Raw genomic sequence first — 22,848 nt, 5'->3', positions numbered from 1 at the left:
TCGCTGGGGCGCCCGCGGGCTGGGAAGGGCTGGGCGGGCGCCCGTGGCTGTCCCCAGGCACAGGGGACCCCGGAGACCCCAGCCCGCCCCGGGGGACCCCGCAAACCCCAGACTCCCACAGGGAGACCCCAAGGGACCCCAGAGACCCCAGACCCCACAGGGAGACCCCAGGGGACCCCGCAGACCCCCGACTCCCAAAGGGAGACCCCAGGCCACTCCAGGGGACCCTGGAGACCCCAGACTCCCAAAGGGAGACCCCAGGCCACTCCAGGGGACCCTGGAGACCCCAGACTCCCAAAGGGAGACCCCAGGGGACCCCAGAGACCCCAGACCCCACAGGGAGACCCCAGGGGACCCCGGAGACCCCAGACCCCACAGGGAGACCCCAGGAGACCCCGCAGACCCCCGACTCCCAAAGGGAGACCCCAGACCGCCCCAGGGGACCCTGGAGACCCCAGACTCCCAAAGGGAGACCCCAGGGGACCCCGGAGACCCCAGACTGCTTTTGCACGTGGGTGCCCCACGGCTGGGTGGGGGCGGTGGTTGCTGTGGGTGCTTTGAAGGCTCGGGGCTGATCTTTAATCGTCAATTTAGAAAGGAAGGGGGGAGCTGAGAGCACACGGGGGTCCCGGCGCGGAGCTGCTGCGGTGGCTCGGGGACGCCCCAGGCACGTGCCGGCCCGTCCTGCCATCGTCCCCTCCCGGCTCCCGCTCTCCGGTGCCGCCGCGGGGGTCCGGTGTCCGGGGAATCGCCGAGCCCCTCGCCTGGGGACGGGGATGCTCGAGGCTCCGGCAGGGACGGGCGCCCCAAAGCGCGGGACCGGGGGTGCAGCTCGCGGGGGAAGGACGGGTCTGGGGCAGGCCCCAGCAGCAGGACCCGGGTTAATAAATCGGCTCGGCTATTTGCAAGGCCGTTTCCTAAATTACTTCTTCCCTCGCATCCGCGTCGGCACAGCTCCTCGGGGACGGCCGTCGGGGCCCGCTTCTCTGGGAATCGCCTGGCACCCGCGCGGTGACATCCTGAGCGGCGTAACGGCGTGTTTGGTGGGGCCGGCGGCTCTGGAGGGGGGGGCTTCTCTTCTCCCCTGGTTTGACCTGGGGCCGAGTTTGCTGATGGCGGATCCCGCAGCCGGCGCTGGTGGGAGCCGGTGGGAATGCGGCGGGCGGTGGGATGCTCCGCTCTGCCGGATGGGCCGGCCGTGGCCGGGGGTTGGCCAGGGACCCCCGAGGGCCCCGCGGCTCTCCCTGGGCTGGTCGCCGTGGGGTCCCGGCCATCCTGCCGGGTGCTGGGGACAGGGGACAGCCCCGCTCTGCCCTCCCGTCCCCCCGCCGCGGCCATCTGCTCGGCATCCCGCTCCCGCCCGGTCGCTCTGCCCCTGCGGGCAGCGTGGCTGCGGGGTCTCCGCGTCCTCGGCGCGGGGCACGCTCCGCTGCGTTGCCAGGAGCAGAGCGAGGGTCCCGGGAGAGGATCCGGCCGAATCCCTCGCTGGAGGGAGGCCGCAGCAAGAGGGGATCCCCCCAGCCCCAAACCCGCTGCTGTTGGCGCAGCCGGCGGCATTCGCTCTCCTCCGAGATGCCGAGAGGAGAGGCTGGTCCCAGATTCCCGAAATCCGCGGACCAGGAGGAGCACCGCCGCGCCGCTGGCACTGAGCACCCACAGCCAGAGCGCTGCGTGGTCCGCGAAGCCTCCTGCGCTGGTTCTGCGCCGAGGACGGTTCCCGGCGGAGCCCCGCGCTGGGCCGGGCGCCGATTCCCATCGCCAGGCAGGGCAGGGAACTGGGGGCTGCTGGGGATGGGATGAGCCAGGCTGGGGACACCCCGGTGCCGTGCTGTGGCACAGCTCGCCGTGGGGGACACGCACGGGGACGGCGGTGTCACCACAGGTGCCCCTGTAGCGGTGGGGAGAAAGGTCCCAGAAAGGGGGGCAGAGATTTACCGGGACCCCCTGGGGACCAGAGCGGCGGGTGACGGAGGGGGCCAGCAAGAGCAGCCCTCGGTCCCTGTCACCGCTGCGCACTCCCTCGGCGACCCCCAGGCGCTCGGCCCGTGCCTCAGTTTCCCCGCGGGGCAGCGGGGATAGCCCGGCTCTGCGGGCGGGAAGGGCCGGATCTTGGTGCCGGGGCTCCGGGGCTGGCAGCGCCCGTGGAGGGCCCGTCCTGCCCGCAGTGCCCACGGCCCCGCAGGGCACCGTCCGGGGCACGCGGCTTCTCCGGGGCTCGTCCCTGGCCGGTTCTGGGTGCTGCACCCCGGCCCCGGGCTCTCGCCTCCCGGGGAGGGTGGCCGGTGCCTGCCGGGAGCGCGGGCGCTGCCGGGGCTTTCACCGGGGCATGGGCGGCTGCGGCTGGGCTTCGCAGACTGAGGGTACGGCAGCGTGCCGCATGGACCGGCGGGGTGCAGAGCGTGCGGTGGGCACAGGATGGACCCGTGGGCACGGGGATGGACCTGTGGGCATGGGGATGGACCCATGGGCACGGGGATGGACCCATGGGCACAGGGATGGATGTGTGGGCACGGGGATGGACCTGTGGGCATGGGGATAGATGGGTGGGCATGGGGATGGACCCATGGGCACAGGATGGACCTGTGGGCATGGGGATGGAACTATGGGCACGGGGATGGACCCATGGGCACAGGGATGGATGGGTGGGCACGGGGATGGACCTGTGGGCATGGGGATGGATGGGTGGGCATGGGGATGGACCCATGGGCACAGGATGGACCCGTGGGCATGGGGATGGAACTATGGGCACGGGGATGGATGGGTGGGCACGGGATGGACCCATGGGCACAGGGATGGACCCGTGGGCACAGGATGGACCTGTGGGCACAGGGATGGACTGATGGGCATGCAGATGGATGGGTGGGCATACGGATGGACCGATGGGCACAGGGATGGTCTGATGGGCATATTCATGGACTGCTGGGCACAGGGACAGACTGCTGGGCACTCCCAGCGCTGTGGCTTTGGGTGGCCCTGTCCCACAGGCTGGGCTCGGTGCGGCCCCCACTCCCGGTCCCGCTCCCCGCTGCCGTCCCACAGCGCCCCGGACAGCGGCGGCTGGGCCGGGCTGACCCCCATAATCCAAAAAACCCCCATGCCGGGACCCCCAACCCCGGGACCCCCCTCACGTGGAACCCCACACCCCAGGACCCTGGCACCATCCAACCCCCCGGTGCCCCCAGGGGACCCCACGTCTTGGCACTGCCGCACCCCAGGGCCCCCCATCCCCACAGCCGCTGGGGTGATGCTTCCAGGGCATCCCAGGGGACACAGGGCGCCCTGGGCTGCGGGTGCTGCTCCATCTGCTCCCCGAAAAGCTCCCGTCGGACTCTGCCCCGCTCCTGCTCGCCTCCGCCCGGACCTGGCAGTCGCAGCCCGGCATCTGCTCAATTCAGCCTGAGCATCTCCAGTGCCCGTGGCTGCCTCCCTTCGCCCGGCTCCGAGCAGGGCCGGTCCCTTCGCGGGGTGCCACCGGGGCCCCCCCGGGCCATGGCACCCTGCTCGGGCCTTGGGCAGCGGGGTGAGACAGCCGCCCGCGGCTAGGCTGGCTTGGCTTAGATCAGAACTGGAAACAGCCAGCAGGAGGGGGGAAGGAGGGAGAGATGGGTGGGGATGGGTGTGTGGAGGGGTGGGTGGAGGGACAGATGGAGGGACAGAGGGATGGATGGATGGAGGGATGGAGGGAGGGAGGGAGGGATGAATGGGTGGAGGGATGGATGGATGGAGGGATGATGGAGGGACAGAGGGATGGATAGAAGGAGGGATGGAGGGATGGATGGAGGGATAGATGGAGGGACAGAGGGATGGATGGATGGAGGGATGATGGAAGGATGGAGGGAGGGAAGGATAGAGGGATGGAGGGAGAGAAGGATGGAAGAATGGATGGATAGATGGAGGGATGATGGAGGCATGGAAGGTTGGAGGGATGGATGGAGGGATGGAAGGTTGGAGGGATGGATGGAGGGATGGAAGGATGGAGGGATGGAGGGAGGGATGATGGAGGGATGATGGAGGGATGGAGGGAGGGCGGGATGATGGAGGGATGGAGGGAGGGATGGAGGGATGATGGAGGGATGGAGGGATGAGGGAGGGATGATGGAGGGATGATGGAGGGATGGAGGGAGGGCAGGATGATGGAGGGATGGAGGGAGGGATGGAGGGATGATGGAGGGAGGGAGGGATGAGGGAGGGATGAGGGAGGGATGATGGAGGGATGGAGGGAGGGCAGGATGATGGAGGGATGGAGGGAGGGATGGAGGGATGATGGAGGGATGATGGAGGGAGGGATGATGGAGGGATGGAAGGAGGGATGGAGGGATGATGGAGGGATGGAGGGATGATGGAGGGAGGGGTGGAGGGAGGGAGGGATGATGGAGGGATGATGGAGGCATGGAAGGCTGGAGGGATGGAAGGATGGATGGAGGGGTGGAGGGATGGAAGGATGGAGGGATGGAGGGAGGGAGGGATGAAGGGATGATGGAGGGATGGAGGGAGGACTGACGGAGGGCTGGAGGGCGGGCTGGCTGAGCGCAGGGGTGCTGTGGGGTGCGGGTGATCTTCCCGGCAGAGCCCCAGGACAAGGTTTGCTCCCCCAGCTCCCCGTCAGAAAGCCGGCTGACTCGATCTGGGCTGGCTGGGCCGGAGGCGGGTGCAGGCAGCGGGGTGCAGGGCAGGCTTGGGCAAACCCCGCACGCAGAGAGGGGCACAGGCTGACGGGCGGCCCTGGAGCATCCTCTCGCGGGGCAGCTCGGCTGTTTGGGGACAGCACGCAGGCGCCATCCCGTTTTGAAGGAATTTTTCACTATTTGGCATTATTTGTGCTCCGCTCCGTGCCCTGGCTTGGGTCTGTAGCCTGCAACGTGGGCTCCTGCCCGCAGCCGGGGCTCCTGCCTGCTGCTGCAAAGCCGATCTTGAATCACTCGACTCTGCTGGGGACCTCCTCCCTCCCCTGCCCGCTCCCTGACGTTATCACATCGCGTCGTGATATCGCGACGGTATCACGGTACCATCTCTTGGGGTTATCGCGGGACCTCTCTCCATTATTTTTCAACGGGCTTGGGAGTCCGGAGAGGTCCCGGTCGGCTGGAAGCTGGCAGACGGTGTCCCGATTTCGAAGCAGGGTCAGAAGGAAGACCCGGGTGATTACAGCCTGCCTCGCTTCAGTGCCCGCTAAGGTGATGGAGAAGGTTATCCCGGGAGCGACTGAAAACCACTTGAGAGGCAACGCAGTCGTCGGTCGTCGCCAGCACGGGTTCGTGAGGGGAAAGTCCTGCTTAACCAGCTCCGCTTCTGCTCGTGCCAAGGTCGCCCTGGACGAGGAGGAGCTGTGGACCCCCTGGAGGGCAGCGAGGCCTTACAGAGCGAGCCGGGCGGTCACCAACCGTATGGCATTGAACAAGGGCAAGCGCCGGCTTCCCCGCCTGGGAGGGGGTGATCCTGGTCCTACCTACCACTCGGGGGACGAGAGGCCGGAGAGCAGCCCCGCGGAAAGAGCTCCGGGGGGTCTCGTTGATGGCAAGTTGAATAGGAGCCAATAGCGCGCCCTGGTAGCCCAAAGGGCCAACCGTGTCCTGGGTGCTGGTCCAGCAAGGATTGCCAGCCGGTCGAGGGAGGCGATCGTCCCCCTCTGCGCTGCACTGGCTGCAGTTTGGGGCACCCCAACAGAAGGAGGACATCGAGCTGGTGGAGCTGAAGGGGGTCCCCAGGGAAGCGGCCACGACACCAAGCCTGGCAGAGTTCGAGGAGCACTGGGTGATGCTCTTAGCCGTGTGGTGTAGTTGTAGGTAGTCAAAGAATCATAGAACATCTCGAGTTGGGAGGGACTGCTCCCTCCCTGCTCCTCGCCGTGCGATGGACTCCATGATCCTGACGGCTCCCCTCCAACCCGAGATATGCGATAACTCTGTGATTCACCGCTTGCGCAACCCGCGGACGAGCTGGCTTCCTTCCCCCTCCCCAGCCTCTCATCTCCCTCCCGCCGCCTCTCCAGCATCGCCCAGCCTCCTGGCCAGGGGTGCCGGGGGACGTCAGCCCTGACTCACCCCGTTGCACAACGCCGCAAGCCCCGGCCGCATCCTCTCACCCGCCGAGGTCCCGGCGGCTCCCAACGGGCGAGAGCCTCCATCTGATGCCGCTCCCGGATTTGGTGGTGCTCTATCCCTGGAAAACTTCGTAAAAAATCAGGTAGGAAAGCGAAGACTCAAGGCATTAGAGTCCGTATCCACCTTATGTAGGAATGATGGAGCTGTGTTGGCAGAAAAGCAGAGCACAGCCCAATAAATTAAATGTTACTATGCCAATACGTAGAATCACAGAATATCTCAAGTTGGAAGGGACCCATCGAGTCCAGCTCCCTGCTCCTCGCAGGACTACCTAATCTACTACAGGACCACTAAACCGCCTGGCTCCCGGCGCTCCTTGAAGGCTGACGGGCTTGGTGCCGTGACCGCTTCCCCGGGGAGCCCGTTCCAGTGACCGGCCTCCCTCTCGGTCAAGAACCTTTCCCTAACGCCCAGTCCAAGCAGAGAACCTTGATGGACTGGAAGCCCAAGCGAGAAAGAGGAGAGCTACGGCACCGGTGAGCGGAGACGGATGCTGGCGGTGTCTACAGACCACCGAGGAAAACCGGAGGGGCTGCGGGTCTCTGCCAGGGCAGAAAACAGTGGCAGTAGCAGGACAATTTGGTTAATCCCCCCGAGACTTGAAACCAGGTTCGATGCAGAAATGATGCTCGAGGTCCCGCGGAGGACCCCTGCCCGCGCCGTGCCCTCAGCCAGGGCACGTTGGGAAACGCGGCTGTCCGTGCGTCCTGCTCCGCCGTTCCTGGACAAGAAGCCTCGGCACAAGCGGGAGGAAAGCCGGCCTTGCCAGGGAGAGAGGCCCGGGCTCTGCGGAGCCCCTCGGCCCCGCTCAGCCCTGCCGCTCCTGGCCCCGCTGGGGCTGGCCGCAGAGACATGGCTCAAGAGGGAACCACCAAAACCCCGCTCCGCGGCAGAGCCCGCCGTGCGGCCAAACCCAAAAGTCTTCTCAACACAAAAGCCACGCAAAAAAAGCCCATTACGCTAACGCTTACCTAAAGAGACGGGCACTTAAATGGGAAAAATGGGTGAAAAGAAAATGAAATGGAGCGGCTAAAGGGTGAGGGCATGCAGGCGAGGCGGAGGACTTGGGGCAGTGCCGGTGCGGCTGCAGAGACCCTCGGCGGTGGCCCCTCGCCGCCCCGGTGCAGCCAGGGCTGCCTCCGATTCCGTGCCGGCAGCCGGCTCCGAGCCAGCGGGCAACTCAGCTGGAGCTCAGGGGTGCCGGGGATGGGGACGGCAGCGGCACCGCAGCCAGTGGCGGCGGAGCCGGGGGGGTCCGTGCCCTGGGGAGGGGGAGCGGGGAAGAGCAGGGGAGGAGGAGGAGGAGGAAGGTCTGCCCGCCGCAGGGCCACTGGTGCAGCAGCGGGGGCTGTGCGGAAACGCAGCCCTGGGCTTTTGGGCAATTCCTCCATTGGCTGGGAAAACGCCGTTTCTGCACATTTGAAGCAATTTCCGGCAACTGCGTCAAACGCGATGGCGGTTTGGGCTGAAATGAGGAAAAAAACCCCGAAGCCCTGAAATACCACGTGCTGGTGTTTCCGGAGCAGCGCGCGGGCAGCCGGGGGCCTGGGGAGGGTGCGGTGCCAGCGCTGGCGAGGTCTGTGCCGTGGGTGGTGGTGGTGCCGGCTGGTGCCGGCTGCCCCGCCGCAGCGCCCGGGGTCGGTGCTTTGGGGGTTCACCGCCGGTGGGGAGCCCCAGCCCGCGCGGTGCTGCCGGGAGGTGCCCATCGCAGCCCCCGGCACGGTCCGGGCACACGGGGCTTCACCCAGTGCCAGACGGCAGCTCCCCGCTCCCGACCCGGCACGGATCCTGCCGGGATAATGCCTGTCCTGGGCATCCATCCCCATGCCCGCCGCGTGGCTTCCCAGGCGGGCAGAACACTGCCCCTGCGCGCTGCCGGTGTAACAGTGATGATGATGGCGGTGATGATGATGGTGATGATGATGATGATGGTGATGATGATGGTGATGATGACGATGACAACAACAGCCCTTCTCCTCGTGCTGCCCGCCCCGTTTGAAGGCTGCCGGCCCTCCTGGCAGGTCGGGAGGATGAGGGCTGGCAGCCCCGCAGCACCGGGCACGCCGGGCTGGGTGCACCGGGAGCCAGGAGCCGGTTCCCTCTGGGATTCAGAGGTTCCCCCAGCGTTTCTGCGGGTGGGAAGCACAAATTGCGATTGAGACGCGTTTTGGGACAAAACCACAGCGTCAGGGCCAGGGGCTGGGGCAGGAGCTGGCCACGGGTGGGGGATGGGGACTGGGAACGTGGCCATGAGCCCTGCACGGGGGGTTGTCCCCAGATGATGCCACTCGGGGCGGCGGGACGCGTGTGACGCCCTGGCCGGCAGCAGGAACCGGCACCCGCAAGCTGCTGTGGGCCTGCCCAGCTGCCAAGTTCCCTTTCCTGGCACTTTGGGCTGCTCTCGCCGGCGCGTGCCGAGGCTCCCCATGCCGGGCCAGCTGCCAGGGATGGCCACGGCAGGGCCGGACCTGTACGAGAGCCTGAAGATCCGCTACCCACCCAGCCCCGCTCGAGGTAAGCCCTGCCCGCGGGGATGCTGCGGGCAGGAGCAGGCAGCTGGCTGAGCCCCTTCCCTCCGCGGCCCGGCTCCTCTCCCGGCCGTGCCGGGGTCCCCCGGGATGGCTCAGCCCCGGCTCAGGGCACCTCCGGCTTCTCTCCCGCAGCACCGGCGCCCAGGTCCCCTCCGGCCGCATCCTGCAGGGCGCAGGGCACCGTCCTGGCCGTGGGCATAGGGGTGGTCCTGGTGCTGGGGGCCACCCTGGCAGCCCTCATCGCCCTGCGTAAGTGCCGCCGGCAGGGCCCCGGCGATGCCTGGCAGGGGCCAGGAGCAGGCAGGGGCTGGGAGCGGGCAGGAGCCCGCAGGCAGCCCTGGCACGGCGCTGACCCGCTGCCCTGCCCTTCCCAGACGTGCGGGGCCAGGCAGAACTGAAGGCAGCGCGGGCAGAGCTGGCAGCAGTCAGGGCCCTTCTGCTGCATGACACCTACAGTGAGTGGAAGCCGGCGGCTGCCCCTGGTGCCCCAGCCCCTGCCCACAGCCCTGCCTGCAGCCCCTGCGCACAGCCCCTGCCCGCAGCCCCTGCCCACAGCCCCTGCCCACAGCCCCTGCCCGCAGCCCCTGCCCACACCCCTGCCTGCAGCCCCTGCGCACAGCCCCTGCCCGCAGCCCCTGCCCACAGCCCCTGCCCGCAGTCCCTGCCCGCAGCCCCTGCCCACCAGCCCCTGCCCGCAGCCCCTGCCCACAACCCCTGCCCACAACCCCTGCGCACAGCCCCTGCCTGCAGCCCCTGCCCACAGCCCCTGCCTGCAGTCCCTGCCCGCAGCCCCTGCCCACCAGCCCCTGCCCGCAGCCCCTGCCCACAACCCCTGCCCATCAGCGCTTGCCTCTGGCCCCTGCCTGCAGTCCCTGCCCCCAGCCCCTGCCCCCAGCCCCTGCCCGCAGCCCCTGCTGGGGTGGCGGGCAGGCTGCTGCTGGCTCCTCTCCCTGACGCCATAGCAGGTCCCTGGAGCCCCAGTGAGAGCCCGGCAGTGGTGCAGAAGCGGACGGAGAACCTTGGTAACATCCCTGGGGAGGGGACGGGGGGTGACAGCCATCCCTGGGCCGCCCCGGCCCCCCCGGCCCCGGCAGCTGCCGCCCCGGCCCCACGGCTGCCCGCTCCGCAGGGCGGTGGCTGCAGGGGCTGTCCCTGGGCTGGCGGTACCACCGCGGCAGGATCTACTTCTTCTCGGGGGAGCAGAAGTCCTGGGCCGAGGCGGAGGCCGCCTGCCGCTCCACGCACGCCCACCTCGCCTCCATCACCAGCCTCGACGAGCAGGTGGGTGCAAGGGGCTGCAGCGCCCATCGCCGCCCTCTCCTGCCTGCCCTGCCCTGCTGCTGCCTGCTCCCGTGCGCCCTCCTGCCCGTGCCCCCTCCTGCCTGTGCACCCTCCTGCCCGTGCGCCCTCCTGCCTGTGCACCCTCCTGCCCGTGCGCCCTCCTGCCTGTGCCCCCTCCTGCCTGTGCACCCTCCTGCCTGTGCCCCCTCCTGCCCGTGTGCCCTCCTGCCCGCACACCCTCTTGCCCGTGCACCCTCCTGCCCGTGCCCCCTGCCCATGTGCCCTCCTGCCTGTGCGCCCTCCTGCCCCTGTGCACCCTCCTGCCCGTGCGCCCTCCTGCCTGTACATCCTCCTGCCTGTGCACCCTCCTGCCCGTGTGCCCTCCTGCCCGTGCGCCCTCTTGCCCGTGCACCCTCCTGCCCGTGCGCCCTCCTGCCTGTGCATCCTCCTGCCTGTGCACCCTCCTGCCTGTGCACCCTCCTGCCCGTGCGCCCTCCTGCCTGTGCACCCTCCTGCCCGTGCGCCCTCCTGCCCATGCCCCCTGCCCACACTCCCTCCTGCCCGTGCACCCTCCTGCCCATGCCCCCTCCTGCCCGTGCACCCTCCTGCCTGTGCATCCTCCTGCCCGTGCCCCCTGCCCATGTGCCCTCCTGCCCGTGTGCCCTCCTGCCTGTGCCCCCTCCTGCCCGTGCGCCCTCCTGCCCGTGCGCCCTCCTGCCTGTGCATCCTCCTGCCCGTGCACCCTGCCCACACTCCCTCCTGCCCGTGCGCCCTCCTGCCCATGCCCCCTCCTGCCCGTGCGCCCTGCCCACACTCCCTCCTGCCCGCGCCCCTGCCCTGTCCCGCAGGACTACCTGGCGCAGGAGACGAGGGGAGGATCCTACTGGATCGGCCTGGTGGCCACGGGCCCGGGGGGCTCCTGGCGCTGGGTGGACGGCACTGCCTACTCCCAGGCCCAGAGGTGAGCGGGGCTGCGGGGGGGAGGCCGGCACCCCCGGCCCCCGGCCCCTCCCCGCTGACCCCGCTCTGCCCCGGCAGTTTCTGGGCGGCGGGACAGCCGGACAACACGGACCACGGACACTGGGGCCGGGAGGAATGCGCCCAGATCCACCCCATGGGCAACGGCCTCTGGAACGACCATAACTGCAACTTCACCTTCGCCTGGATCTGCAAGAGGGACCTGAGCTGGCCCTGAGGCCCCGCGGCCGGCCCCGCGCCAGCCCGCTCGCCCCGCGCACGCGTGCCGGATGAGCCCCCCGGGGACCCCCGCTCCTCCCTGAAGCAGGGCAGCTCCCAGGCGAGCGCCCGTGCCACGCCGCCGCCAACGCTCCGGACCCCGGTGCCATCCCGGCGCTGCCCCCCGCGCCCAGAGGCCCTCGCTCGGCTCTGATTAAACCGCTCCCGCTGCACCTCCCCGGCTGCCTCTCGCCCTCCCCGGGACCCCTCTGCGCCTGCAGCCCCCACCGGCGCGCCTGGCCAGATCCCAGCCGGCGGCACAGCCAGAGACCCACCGCGGCTGAAGCCCGGCACCGCCGATGCCCAGCGCTGCTCCCCGGGCGCTTCAGCTTTACTGGTGCGGTTTTGGGGTCCGGCCCCCCGGCAGCCTCTCTGCAGGGCCGATGCAGCGCCCAGCCTGTCCCTGGCACGCCGGCGGTGGCGGGAGAGCCGGGCACGGTGGCTCCCAGCTCCCCGGCTCTCCTGGCACCCCGCTCACCGCTGTGCCACCGGGCGGGTGGGTGCTGGCTCCTGCCACCTCCCAGGGCATCACCTATGTCCCCCCCGCCCTGAGCGGCATCATCTGGGGACAACCAACACCCCGTGCCGGGCACACGGCCGCGTCCTGCCCCGCTGCCCGGTTATTTAATCCTCCGCCCCACCGACCCTGATGCAGCAGGGCCGGTTGCACCCCCCGGCGGCCCCATCCCCCCCGGGGTCCCTCCTGTCCCCGTCCCCCCCGGGGTCCCTCCTGTCCCCGTCCCCAGCCGTCCTGTCCCACAGCAGAGGGGACCTGTGCCGCCCACAGCCACTGCTCCCCCGCCAGGGACCCCCGCCCGCCCCAAAGCACCCCCCCGGGGAAACCCCAACGCGGGGTCCCTCGCTCGGAGGGGACGGAGGCGCCCAGCGCCCGTCCGTCCTTCGGGCCGGCGGGTGGGAGGTTTGCCGACCCCCCCGGGGAGAACCACCGCTTTTGTAACGTCCATTTACAGCCGCGCCGAGCCATCGCCCGCCGCCCTGTGCGCACAAAGCGGTGCGGGAACGCTGCGCCGTCCCAGCTCCGGGCGGATTTTTATGGGGACTATTAGCACTCCCCAGGCCTCCTGCGACGGCATCCAGGGGGATAAAGGGATTAAAAACCTGCTCCTTGCTCTCGTTGCTCTTTATTCCTGAGCCGCTTTTCCCATCCATCCTGCTGGCGACCGTCTCGGATCCCTCCCTTCTCTCTCCCCACAAAATATCGGGGCAGGGACGCCGGCTGTGGCTCAGCGGGATGCTTTGCCGCCCACCTCCCGGTCCACGGCCTGGAGGAACCGTTCGTTGAGGAAAAGCATCTGGCCGTGGGGCAGGAGTCGGTCGAGGAGGACGTCGGCGGCGTCGGGTCGGAGCAGGACGTCGGCGCCGGGGCCGAGGAGGCGCAGGGAGACGAGGAGACGCGGGGCCAGGCGGCGTAGGGTGATTTCGGCCAACGATAGATTCTCTTGGGGATCGCAAACCAAAGCGAAGGCGAGGGCAAACACCGATAACCAAGCCACCGTCACCCGTTCGGGGAAGGGGTCACCGGGGGGCAACTGGAACAGCCCCCCCGGGGCGTCTTGCAGCGAGATGGGCTCGTCGGGGAGCTGGGGGAGTTGGGGGGAGGACGGGCGCCCCGAGGATGACTGAAGTAATCGGCACTGGGAGGCCACTTGCCTGGGAAAGAAGGGGGGACCCTCGCGTTAAGACCCCCCCCCCAAATCCAGGGAACCTCTCTGTTGGGGGGGACAGGGCTCGGCGGGACCCCCGGGGCCGTGGAACCACGGCCCCGGGGGTCCCGCCGAGCCCTGTCCCCCCCAAAAGGGGGTTGTCACAGCTCTGGGGGTCCCACTGAACCCCAAAGAAGGGGGAATCCCACGGAGGGGGGGTGTCACCGCCCTGGGGGTCCTGCAAATCCCAGGAGCCCCCCTCCCCCTAAAAAAGGGGGTGTCGTGGCCCTGGGGGTCCCGATGACCCTGGGGCTGATGGGGGGGGGGGGATGTTCATGGTTCCGGGGGTCCCACCGAGCCCAGCATCCCCAGGAAGGGGGGGTCCCACGGAGAGGGGGGTCCCTTGGAGGGGGGGGGGGTCCCACGGAGGGGGGGGTCCCTTGGAGGAGGGAGGGTCCCTCGGAGGCGGGGGGGTCCCTTGGAGGGGGGGGGGTCCCTCGGATGGGGGGGGTCCCTCGGAGGGAGGAGCTCCTTGGAGGAGGGAGGGGTCCCTCGGAGGGGGGGGGGGGTCCCTTGGAGGGGGGGGGGGTCCCTCGGATGGGGGGGGTCCCACGGAGGGAGGGGTCCCTCAGAGGGGGGGGGGGTTCCCTCGGAGGGGGGCTGTCCCACGGAGGGGGGGTCCCCACGCGTGGGTCCCACCCAGCGTGGGGGGGGTCCCGGGTACCTGGCCACGACCAGCAGCTGCTCCTTACGGCGAAGGCGCTGCCGGGGGGGGTCCCCGGGGACGGGGGGGGTCCCGGGGGGGGTCCCGAAAACACGCGTGTAGAGGAGGCGGCAGGGGGCGTGGCCCGGGGGGGCGGGGCCTGGGGGCTCCGCCCCGCCCGGCGCCAGCAGCAGGAACGCCCGCACCATGGCAACGCCGCCGCGACCCCGGCCCGCCGCGCGGCACGCGGGGCGGGGGGCGGAGCCGGCCCGCCCCCTCCGCCGGTTGTCATTGGTCGGCGGGTGTGTCGGGACGCTGGTCGGACCGGCGAAGGAAGGCGGCGGTTGGGCGACGCGGAAGGGAGCGGCGGCGATTGGTGGGTGTGAAGAGGAGGGCGGGGAAGCTTGGCGCCCACCCGCCGCACGTGACAGCGCCGGGTCGTGATTGGTCACGGTTAGGCGGGCGGCGCGCTGATTGGCGGAGAAAGGGCTGGTGGGCGGGGCTTAGGGTAGGAGGAGGAAGTACGGGCTGGGAGGGGTGGCAGGGCCTGGCGGGCAGCATGGCGGCGGGGACAGGGCCACCGGGGGGGGGACAGGATCACCGGGGGGGGGGGGACGGGGACACACGGACAGCAGGGCCTGAGGGACACAGGTTCACTTTGTGGGGGGGGTGTGACAGGGCTGGGGGGACACACAGGATCACCCTAGGGGGGGTGACAGGGCTGGGGGAGACACACAGGATCACCTTGGGGGGGGTGACAGGGCTGGGGGGGACACACAGGATCACCTTGGGGGGGGTGACAGGGCTGGGGGGGACACACAGGATCACTCAGGGGGACAGGGCCTGGGAGAGGGGGGGGAAAAACAGAGACTGGGGGGACAGGATCACCCTGGGGGGATGGCAGGGCTGGGGTGGGGGAGAGCAGCAGGGCAGGGGGGGCACAGGATCACCTGGGGGGGTGACAGCAGGGCCTGGGGGGACACAGGATCACTCTGGGAGGGTGACGGGGTTGGGGGGACAGGGCTGGGACAACAACAGAGGCTGGGGGGGGACAGGATCACCCTGGGGTGGGGCAGGGGGGAGCAGCATGGCCTGGGCGACACAGGTTCACCTTGGGGGGGGGGGGTGTGACAGGGCAGGGGGGACACACAGGATCACCCTGGGGGGGGGGAACAGGGCGTGGGGAGGGGGAACAGCATGGCTTGGGGGGGACAGGACCAGTGTGAGGCGTTCCCCCCCCCCCCCCCCGAGAAGCCCCCAGCCCCACAGGGACGCCATCACCCCAACCCTCCCCCTGCCAACAGCTCTCCCCGTCGGGCCCCCGCAGCCCCCAGTCGCAGAGCAGGGCCGGGGACGCGGGTTTGCTCTCCCTCCTGACGGAGTTATTAACGGGGACCGCACAAAAAAAAAAACCCTGAAGACAAACAAGACCTGGATGCGGCCCGACAGCGGCAGCTCCGGGCCGAGGGGACGCCTCCAGCCCTCCCCGGCTCCCCGCGCTCCGGTTCGCAGGCAACTGCTCAGCCCCCCGGCTCCGGGGTGAAGCCCCTTGCACCCCCTGAAGTTAACCACAGCTGGCTTAGAGGAAGGTAACAAACTGCTTTAAATAAGATGAGGGGCAAATAAACCTGACAATAAAAAAAACCACAAAACCCCAACAAACCCAGGCGGTCGGTGACTTACAGGGGCACCCGCGGGGTGCCCACCCCCAGGCACCCACCCCTGCAAGCGGAGAAGGGCCGGGGTCCCGCAGCGCTCGCCGGCTGCAAAGAAGGTTTAAGTGCTTTTCTGTAGGAGTTCTGCCAATTAAGCCCCCCTGGGGGCTCCCAGCCCTCCTGGGGGGTCCCCACCCTCCCTGGGGGCACCCAAACGCACCCTGGGGGGCTCCCAGCCCCAGAGAGGGTCTCCCCGTGGCCCCCCCAGGGCACAGGGGGGATGTGCTGGCACAGCGCCCCTGGCCCAGGGTGCAAGGGGAAGGGGGGCACTGGCTTGGGGGGCTGCCCCATGGCCCCCCGCAGCGCTGCTCCCCCCCAGAAGGCGGCTGAGCCTGGCAGTGACTGATGGCCTGGGCTGGAGGGAGCAGCCCCCAGCCCCCATTTAGGGTAAAACCTAAACCCCTTTTTTTTTTTTTTTTTTTTACCCTTTTTTAGGGTAAAAAGGGCTAAACCCACAACCACGCCCCCCATCCCGCTGCCGAGGTCGGGGATGCTGCGCAGGGCAGCTGGCAGGGGGCTGGGGGCGGCCGGGTTTCGGGCTGGGAGGTGTTGCCCGACGGCAGCCCCGGGGGGGGACGGCGGCGGGGGGCTGCCGGGGGCCCCCCGGAGCCATCAGAAGTTCTTGAGGCGGCTGTAGAGCTCCCGCTTGCTGCGCTCGCCCGCCCAGGTGCGGCTCTTCAGGCGGAACTTGCGCAGGTCCTCCTTGAAGTCCTCGTGGTGCATGGGGCGGTAGTCCTGCGGCTCGCAGTGGGCCTGGGCACCCGCGGCCCCGTCAGCACCCGCGGTGTGGCCCACCGCCCACCCACCCAGGGGCAAACCCAGCGCCCCGGGACCCCCTGCCCCGGGAGGCTCAGAGCCAGACCCCCCCTTCCCCCCGCAGGGCAGGGTTTGGGGAGGGGAGAGGGGGTTTTTTTCCCTCCCCTCCTGGCAGGGACCCCCTTCCCGCCCAGGGAGCAAAGGGGGGGCTCACCTGGTACTGGGGGAAGAACTCCCGGTACCCCCCCTTCAAGACGTAGAGCTCAGGGTAGTGGAGGTGGGGGTACTCGTTACAGGCTCGGTCCTTCTCCCTGACGAACCGGCACCTGCGGGCGGGGAAAGGCGATGGGAAGGGGCCGCGGCGGGGATGTCACCGAGCCAGGATCCGGCCGTGCCCGGGGGGTCCAGCAGACCCCAGCGCCCACCCCCGCGCCCCCCACTCACATCCTGGGCCCCCTCTCGGAGGAGAACTCGCAGTGGAAGATGACGATCACCCTCTTGCTGGCGTCGAAGGGCACAATGGGCTTCTTCAGCAAGAACTCCTCCACGTCCTGCTCCATCGGCAGGTTGACGGCGCCCTGGGGAGGCAGAGGAGGCACCTTCATCCCCCCCCCGCCTCCTGTTTCATCTGGGGGGGCCTCAGTACGCTGCCCCCCGCCACCAGCATCGTCCCATCTACAGGGGCACTGGCATCACCCCCTTCCTCCTTCCAGGTGGGGCTCAGCACCTTTGGGGAGGCTCAGCCCCCCTGGGGTGGGGATCAGCACCTTTAGGGGGGAATCAGCCCCTCTGGGGGGGCTCAGCACCTTTGTGGGGGAATCAGCACCTTTGGGGAGGCTCAGCCCCTCTGGGAGGGGATTCAGCCCCTCTGGGGGGGGGGATCAGCACCTTTGGGGGGGGGAAATCAGCCCCTCTGGGGGGGGGGGGGAAATCAGCCCCTCTGGGGGGGCTCAGCACCTTTGCGGGGGAATCAGCACCTTTGGGGAGGCTCAGCCCCTCTGGGAGGGGATTCAGCCCCTCTGGGAGGGGGATCGGCACCTTTGGGGAGGCTCAGCCCCTCGGGGGGGGGGGGGGATCAGCCCCTCTGAGGTTTGATGGGTTGGAGACACCCCCAGCCCACAGGAGCCCCCCAACCCCAGCCCCAGCCCCGAGGGGTGCAGCGGCGGTTCTGACCTTGATGTGGCCTCCCTCGTACTCGTAGGGGTACCTGCAGTCCACGATGACGCAGCTCTCGATGAGGCTGCTGAACTGCCCCGTCAGCACCGCCACCATCTGCGGGGGGAGCCCGTCACCGAGGCGGGGGGACACGGGGAGGGGGTACACCAGGCAGGCAGCCCCCACGGCGGGGTTTCGGGGAGAGGCTGCTGCTCCCTTACCATTTCGGGGGAAATGTACTTCAGGTCCTGGTGCTTCCCCTCCACCGTCTGCAGGAGATAAGCCTGGAGGAGAGGGGGGTGCTGGGTCAGGATCCGACCCGGGGACACCTCCCGGGGCAGGGGCTGTCACCCGCTCCCCCCGACCCCGACATCGGCTCCCCCACGGGAGCCATGCCCATGGCACGGTGCTGGCACCAGAGGAGCAGCGAGGGGGCTCTTCACGGGCTACAGGGTCTGCAGGCTGGAGAGCCACCGCCCCGAGTCCCCTTGTCCCCGGGCAAGGGCCACCAGCTGGGCTGGGGCTCCGGCACTGGCGCAGGGCGCCGCTGACAGCCCCTCTGCTTTGGGGAAGGGGGCGGCACCCCCAGGCCTCCAGCCACCACCCTACCTTGGAGAAGTCCCCGATGAGCTCCCGGTGGTCGTTGGCCAGCAGGTTCTCGATCTCCTCCTGGCAGAAGGACCTGGAGCGCAGCAGCCGTGCTTTCTGCGGAGACACAAACCGGAGAAACCCCCCCGGCGTTAGCAAAGGCGCCGGCGCAGCCGGGGCACGGGGCAGTCCCCGGCGAGGACGCCTCACCCTGAAGCCTTCCCCGTCACCCACCGGCTCCGCCACCGCCGCCTCCTCGCCGGGGGGTACCGGCCACGCTCCTCCGCCGCTTGGTTTTGACGGGGGTGTCCCTGTCCTGGGGCCGGTCTATCCGCTTCAGGATGGGCCTGATGACGCTGCTGGGCATCGAGGGCGAGCGGAAGAGCTGCCGGCACTTGCCGCGCTTGGCGGGACGCTGTGCGGGGAGAGCCCCTGTTGCTGCCCGTGGGTCCGGCATCCCCCCAGCTCCCACCAGCACCACGAGGGCGAGGGGACCAGGGTCCTGCTCCGGTGGCCGCGCACCACCCAGGATGAGCCCAAAGCCCCTGGGCTGGTGCCGCTCACCCCCTTGCCCCCGGCTCCCCCTTGGAGACCCCAGGGGGGAGCCTGGGGCTCCATCCACCCCCGAGGCTCCCACGTACCGGCTCTGCCTCCTCCTTCCTCACCAGCGGCGCGGTCAGCAGGTTCTCCATCCCCTGCGGCACGTCGGCATCGCTCTGCCGGGGCAGCAGCCGGGAGGGCCGCGGGGGAGAGGCAGAGGAGAGCGTGAAGGGGCCGAGTCCCACTGGCCATTTCCCAACCCGTGCCCGGGGTCCACCCAGCCCCGCAGCCCCCCCAGGCGGAGGAGCCCTCCCTACCTTCATCTCCTCCTCATCCAGGATCTCCATGAAGCCATCATCTTCCTCCTCAGACATGGAGGAGGTCAAGGAGCACCGGCGCAGTATGATGGGGCTCTCGCCCTCAGAGACGTTTTCCTTCTCGGGGGTGTCGAACTGGGGAGGACACGGCTCAGGGGCCGGCCCCGTTTGGCGACCGGGTGTCCCAGCACCCCCCGAGCCCCCCAGCCCCTTCAGCCCCCGCGTCCTCGCGTCTCCAGGGCGAACGCGGGGGCTGGAGCAGCGGGTCCCCGCGCAGCGGCCCCTGCAGCGGGGGCGCCCACCCCCGGAGCCCCCCCGGAGCCCCCCGGCCCCTCTCACCAGCAGGTCGGGCGCGGAGCTGGGTCTCTGGGCGAAGGCGTCCCTGCCCGCAGCCCCATCGCCGGCGGGCAGCCGGCTGCGCTGACCCGGCCTCTGCGGCTTCTTGAAGACGAACCCCTCCTGTGGCAAGGGGGGGCACGGCGTTAGCAGCCCCCTACCCCTTCCCTGTCCCCCCTCCCCAGCCTCGCTGCCCCCCTCACCTTGTCCTCGGGCTCCCTCCGGCCCCGCTGCTCGCTGGCCCTGCGGCCATTGAATTCCCGGGAGTGGGAGATGTTCTTCAGGATGGGGCTGGCCTCCAGGAGCCCTGGCTGCGGGGCAGGCGGGGGGTGAGGGGTGCTGCGCAGCCCCTGTCCCCCCTGCTCCATCCTCCTCCTCCCAGCTCGGCAGCAGGATCCGGCCGCCCTCCGCTCAGCCCCGCGGAGCCCTCGGGACTTACCGGCAGCGAGTGGATCCTCCGGATACGGAGCTTATTGCTGCAAGAAGCAGGGAAAGAAAAGGATTAAATGAGAGAGGGGCCGCTGGACCAGCGGTGTCCCCCGGGTCCCCGCAGCGGGGTGAGACCTCCCCAGAGCTGTCACCGCTCCCTGGGGCAGCAGCTCCTCCGGGCACAAAGCAACACCGATGGCCCGATCTGGGGACGGGAAAGGGCACGGGGACAGCCCGGCTTTCAGGTCCCGCTGCGGGGACAGAGCCCCTTCACTTACTCTTTGAGAAGTCTCCCGGACTCCAGGATCGCTTTCTCGAAGCTGCGGGGAGAGGAGAGCCGGGGTCGGGGGGATGGAGCCCCGTGCCCCAGCCCGGGCAGCCCAGGAGCCCGGGGGTGGGCAGCCCTTACAGTGCCCCCAGCCCAGGCAGGGGCCGGCAGCTGGGGCTTTCAGCCCCACGAAGGGTTAAAGCCCCATCTGGACACCGCTGGTTTCAGGCCGGGGACCCCCACCCGGGGCTGGGGGCGGGCAGCACGCCGGGGTGGTCCGGGGCACCCCACTGACCTCGCTCGGCGCCCAGACAAAGCCGGCGGCAGCGGCGCCCGCTCTCCACCTGTATGTAAATCCGCCCGCCGCGGGGATGCCGGGGATGCTGGCCGGCAGCCATATGGCCCTGCCGGCGGCACGCCGTGGCAGGACGGGGACCGTGGCAGGATGGGAACCGGCACGTCCCCAGCCGCCGAGCACACCCGGCCCCACGGCTGCCCTGGCCCCACCATCTGCCCCCGGTTACTCATTCACCCGGCACATCTGCCGGGCCAGGCTCCGCCAACGGCCGGCCGAAGCCACCGGCGTGGCACCGGGGAGTGCCGGCAGCCCGGGGGGGTGCTCGGCACCCTTGCCCCGCTGCGTGGCAAGGCGGCGAGCCGGCAGCCAGCCGTCCCCGCCGGCGCGGCCCGGAAGAGGATTTGGCCCAACCGCGGCAAGGCAGCGCCGTGCGGGCTTCCTGCCTGCACCCGCTGCCAGATCCCTGCCTGCAGCGGGGCTGCGCCCAGCACCGGCGCCGACGGCCCCGCTCTCCCCGCTGCAGGGTGGTTTCTCACCCCCTCCCCGCCCAAAGTAAATCTGGGGGGGTACAGCCCCCCCGGCGAGGCTGCGAGCGGGCAGCGCAGGCAGCCGGCTGCAGGCAGGGCCCCACGCTGCCCGCGGCAGGCAGGGTTCGGGGTACTCACACTTCCTCCAGCGCCGCGGGGTCCTCCTGCGTGGGGGAGTCCAGCCCCACTCCTGCGGGGACAAGGGGCAGGGGTAGCACCGGGGGGGCGAATCGGGCCCCGCCGGGGACCCAGCCATGCCCTGCCGCGGGCCTCGCTGCGGCACAGCGCCGGCACCGCGCCTGCGGGGCCCTTTGCAGGATGCGGCCGGGCGGAGGAGCCCCCCACGTCCCGGCTCTGCTCCCCCACTGCTCAGCCAGCGCCGGGGAGGGGGCCGCGGTGGCGGCCGCTGCGTGCCCATGGGGGGCCCTCCCCAGCCCCCCGGTGCGGCAAGGGGGGGGCACCGACCCTGGGAGCCCCAGGATGCCCCCGTCACCCCGATCGGGGACCCCGCTGGGGTGGTGCACGGCCGAGCCCGCGGGGAGCAGGGCTGGGGGCTCCTGCCCGCCGCCCCCCGCCGCAGGGAAGGGGCCGCAGTCGGAAGCGCGGGGGGGGGACACGCACGTCCCAGTTTGAAGGAGGCGCGGGGCGGGCGCGACGCAGAGCTCCCACATGCACCCCAAAAAGCCCCCAGCCCCAAGCCCCCTCCCTGCCTCCCCAGCCGCTCGGCTGGGTCCCGTCCCCACATGCGGGGGTCCCCTGCGCCCCCCCCCCCCCCCCCCCCGCCAGGAGCCCGCCCCCCCCCCCCCCCCCGGCCAATGCCCCAGCTCCCTCTGCACACCCCCAGCCCGGGGGGGGACGGACACCGGGGGGGGGGGGGACACACACAGACACCGGGGGGGGACGGACACCGGGGGGGGGGGGGACAGACACCGGGGGGGTCCATGGCAGCACCCATCACTCACCCGCGTCCGAGGACTCGGAGGAGACGGAGTCCCGGGAGGAAGCGGGGGCCACCGGCGCCGGGGACAGACTGGCCCGCTGGCCCTGGGGCGACAGCCCGGCCCCCCGCCGCTTCGGGGTGTCCCAGTGGCTGCAGGCGGGGCGGAGGGGGGGTCAGCCCGCGGCGACCCCCGGCTGCCCGCGCCCCTTCCCCGGGGGGCGGGCAGGGGGTAACGGGGGTCCCCAAAGCGCCTTAACACCCCCCCCCCCCCCCACGGCAGGGGGCCACCCGGGTCCCGCAGCCACGCGTGGGGCAGGGCAGCCCCCCCCCCCCCCCACTCACCTGCCCAGCCCCGCCAGGTTGCCCATGTCCAGGGCCAGCGTGGTGACCGGCGACATGCCCGCTCGCCCCGCCGCCGCCGCCGCCAGCCCGGGTAGCCCACGGCGACCGGGGCCGCCCCGCGCCGCCATCCGGGTGCAGAAAAATCAAATTACCCCCGAGTTTCGGTGTATCTGTCGCGATAGCGCCGGGGCGCGGGCGGCGCGGAGCGGGGCCGGGGCGGGGGGGGGGGCGGGCGCGCGCCGCCCCTATTTATATTCGAAAAATAACAGGGAGCGGGGGGCGGGGCGGGGGCGGGGCCGGGGGGGCACGCGCGGGGGGGGCACGGGCACGGGGGGACACGGGGGGACACGGGGGGGCACGGGCGGGGGGGCACGGACACGGGGGGCACGGCCCGAAGGGGGGATGAGGGACGGGGGGGGCACAGCCGGGGGGGACGTGGCTGGGGGGGGGACGGGGGATGTGGCCCGAAGGGGGGGGCAAGGGACGGGGTGGGGGCACAGCTGGGGGGGGACATGGCCGGGGGGTACGGAGGGACATGGCCCAAAGTGGGGGCAAGGGACGGGGGGGGATGGAAATGGCTGGGGGGGGGGGCACAGCCCGAAGTGGGGGCAAGGGATGGGGGGGCACAGCTGGGGGGGGACACGGCTGGGGGCTACGGGGGGATGTGGCCCGAAGGGGGGGGCAAGGGGTGGGGGGACACAGCCGGGGGGGACATGGTCCAAAGTGGGGGCACGGGGGGGACACACATGGCCCGAAGAGGGGGCAAGGGACGGGGTGGGCATGGCTAGGGGGGGGACATGACTGGGGGGGGGCACGGAGGGATGCATGGCTGGGGGCTATGGGGGTCCATGACTGGGGGGGGCACACGGAGGGGTGCATGGCTGGGGGCCATGGGGGTCCATGACTGGGGGGGCACGGAGGGGTGCATGGCTGGGGGCCATGGGGCTCCATGACTGGGGGGGCACACGGAGGGGTGCATGGCTGGGGGCCATGGGGCTCCATGACTGGGGGGGCACACGGAGGGGTGCATGGCTGGGGGCCATGGGGCTCCATGACTGGGGGGGCACACGGAGGGGTGCATGGCTGGGGGCCATGGGGGTCCATGACTGGGGGGGCACACG

General features: G+C 70.6%; 3 protein-coding genes across 4 annotated transcripts; 1 reads left to right on the top strand and 2 right to left on the bottom strand.

Moving 5' to 3' along the window:
* Positions 1-8,494: 8,494 nt before the first annotated feature.
* Positions 8,495-11,820, top strand: LOC309592260 (C-type lectin domain family 4 member F-like). 2 transcript variants are annotated; one of them, XM_082315473.1, is made up of 7 exons: positions 8,495-8,615; positions 8,765-8,881; positions 9,007-9,087; positions 9,598-9,654; positions 9,762-9,913; positions 10,762-10,874; positions 10,952-11,820. In XM_082315473.1, exons 1-7 carry the CDS (start codon positions 8,528-8,530, stop codon positions 11,106-11,108), a joined length of 765 nt encoding a protein of 254 aa, XP_082171599.1. In that variant the 5' UTR covers positions 8,495-8,527; the 3' UTR covers positions 11,109-11,820. The 2 variants fall into 2 exon arrangements, with proteins under 2 accessions (XP_082171599.1, XP_082171598.1); XM_082315472.1 differs by having other exon boundaries at positions 9,595-9,654.
* A 455-nt stretch (positions 11,821-12,275) lies between these two features.
* On the bottom strand, positions 12,276-13,725 carry AP5S1 (adaptor related protein complex 5 subunit sigma 1; the record flags this gene model as incomplete). The annotated part of the gene is made up of 2 exons (XM_082315778.1): positions 12,276-12,820; positions 13,538-13,725. 2 exons carry the CDS (start codon positions 13,723-13,725, stop codon positions 12,394-12,396), a joined length of 615 nt encoding a protein of 204 aa, XP_082171904.1. The 3' UTR covers positions 12,276-12,393.
* A 1,377-nt stretch (positions 13,726-15,102) lies between these two features.
* On the bottom strand, positions 15,103-21,937 carry CDC25B (cell division cycle 25B). Its single transcript, XM_082316359.1, is given in 17 exon segments — positions 15,103-15,984; positions 16,202-16,313; positions 16,432-16,565; positions 17,161-17,259; positions 17,364-17,426; positions 17,752-17,847; positions 17,965-17,994; positions 17,996-18,145; positions 18,372-18,446; positions 18,588-18,722; positions 18,927-19,046; positions 19,127-19,234; positions 19,363-19,399; positions 19,631-19,672; positions 20,584-20,635; positions 21,408-21,535; positions 21,728-21,937. Coding segments are annotated over 17 exon segments (1,650 nt in total). The 5' UTR covers positions 21,856-21,937; the 3' UTR covers positions 15,103-15,843.
* Between the last annotated feature and the right edge of the window lie 911 nt (positions 21,938-22,848).

This window comes from Platalea leucorodia (genome assembly GCF_965183815.1).
Source record: "Platalea leucorodia genome assembly, chromosome: 6".
Lineage (NCBI taxonomy): Eukaryota > Metazoa > Chordata > Aves > Pelecaniformes > Threskiornithidae > Platalea > Platalea leucorodia.
The sequence above is the reverse complement of the archived record's forward strand: the minus strand, read 5'-3'. Positions and strand labels throughout refer to the sequence as shown.